The sequence below is a fragment of the Citrus sinensis genome, chromosome 2, assembly GCF_022201045.2.
Source record: "Citrus sinensis cultivar Valencia sweet orange chromosome 2, DVS_A1.0, whole genome shotgun sequence".
NCBI classification, from domain to species: Eukaryota; Viridiplantae; Streptophyta; class Magnoliopsida; order Sapindales; family Rutaceae; genus Citrus; species Citrus sinensis.
This window is the reverse complement of record NC_068557.1, coordinates 4,076,424-4,078,145: the sequence shown is the minus strand read 5'-3', so window position 1 is coordinate 4,078,145 and position 1,722 is coordinate 4,076,424. Positions and strand designations below refer to the sequence as shown.

General features: G+C 38.6%; 1 protein-coding gene across 1 annotated transcript; it reads left to right on the top strand.

Moving 5' to 3' along the window:
• The first annotated feature begins 971 nt into the window (after positions 1–971).
• Positions 972–1,522, top strand: LOC102616457 (uncharacterized). Its single transcript, XM_006470515.4, has one exon. It carries the CDS (start codon positions 989–991, stop codon positions 1,475–1,477), a length of 489 nt encoding a protein of 162 aa, XP_006470578.2. The 5' UTR covers positions 972–988; the 3' UTR covers positions 1,478–1,522.
• The last annotated feature ends 200 nt before the right edge of the window (positions 1,523–1,722 follow it).

The following is a 1,722-nucleotide window of genomic DNA, read 5'->3' as shown; positions in this document are numbered from 1 at the left end:
TAACAAAATACTCAATGTGACTTTTCTTTTGCGCTGTCCAAGAGGCGCACAAGGCTTGTTTGCTTCATCGTGAATCACTTGGAAAAGACCGTACGGATGGGATACCACCTCCGACATGCCCATATGCGAATGCAGATGACTCAAAATGGATCGCCCGTTGAGGATGCACTATGTACCCGAACCAGCAAGAACCCCTTGGATACTCGAATTTCATCCTAAGATTGATGAAAAGCCCGTACCTGGTATGGGAAATGAATTGTCTATCTCGGCAAATCATGGGTCTAAAAGTACTCATAGATGCCCTTAGGAGAATTTCACTGTAGAAGATTAAGTCGAACTCATCACAAGTAAGCTTTTTCTCATCCCTTCACTACACTTTGAGAGATAATTTTTTGGTTTCTTAGAAAGTCTTCTTCATTTATATTACACTGACTTGAGTGTTGGAATGTTGATGCGGATAACCCCACACCAATTGATCTCCATTTAAAACTCTTTTTGAAATCAACCAGAGAAATCATCCCTAAGATATGGGACAGCAAAACATAAACAAAAACACATACTTATTACAATATTTTTGCCGTGTTTTTTAACGACCGCATCCTAAATCTTAGAAAAATAATATGTGGCCCGAAATTTCGTTAAACTGAAATACCGAATTTTTTTGTCGGGTTGATGGCTGGGCAATGGACCATCTCCCAATTGGTAGGCCATAGGCATCTCCCAATTTTAGTTTGTTTTTAACTAAAAACTTTAATTTCTGTAGTTTCGGCGGACCAAATCTCAGCCACCTATCAAAAGTTGCAAATCTTAATATATTGGCTAGACAGTACTTACTATTCTTTTACGGGTAATAATACAACTCCCGCCTTATATTGAATAGGCGGTACTATTCCTTTTTGTGTACTAAAACAAAGACCTCTTTACATTTACTTAGATTGCTAGATTTCATTTTCAAGTAAACCAATTAAACCTGTCTCCTTCACTATAAATGGAGCAGATGAACGAGCTTGAGATTGCTATATCAAAAGCGGAGTTGCTCCTCAGACTCGGTAACTGGAGCACTCATTGCTCAGCTTTCGATTGTGGTGATCAAGAACAGCTTGAATTTGTAAGATTAGAAACAATGACTAAAAACTTAGCCATGTCACGAGCTCAAACTCAACAAAAAGATTTCAAGACTGCATTAATGGAGGTGGAGCTGCAGGTTTCCATTCATCTCGCAAAGTTATTGGAGCCCACAATTGATCCAGCGCTTGCCTGCACAACAGCATTAAGTGTTGATGGAGAAGATGGCATTGTTTGTGGGGTTTGCCAAGAAGAGATGGAGAAAGAACACGAAGCGAGAGCTATTATGGAGTGCATGCATTTGTTTCATGATTCTTGTATTTTGAAATGGCTCAAGATAAACAATACTTGTCCTTTGTGCAGAGCCACATGCAAGCCGAAGAAGTTGCACTTTCAGGAGATCAAGATATAGCAAGCTAGCTATCTAGGTTTCTTTTTTTACGTGATTTTGTTGTACCTCTGCCCTCTTCTCGATATTTTATAAACATTTCCTTTTCTTACCAATTGGACTTGACTATTTAGTTGCGTTTTACTTAAAATATGCAAATCTTTACATCCTCTCTTTATAAAGATTGTGCAATCTAAGGATTGATTAATGTTGTTGTTCTCGATTGAGTTCTTTTTTCAGTAAAACCATGGCCGCCAGGTAGTCCTAGG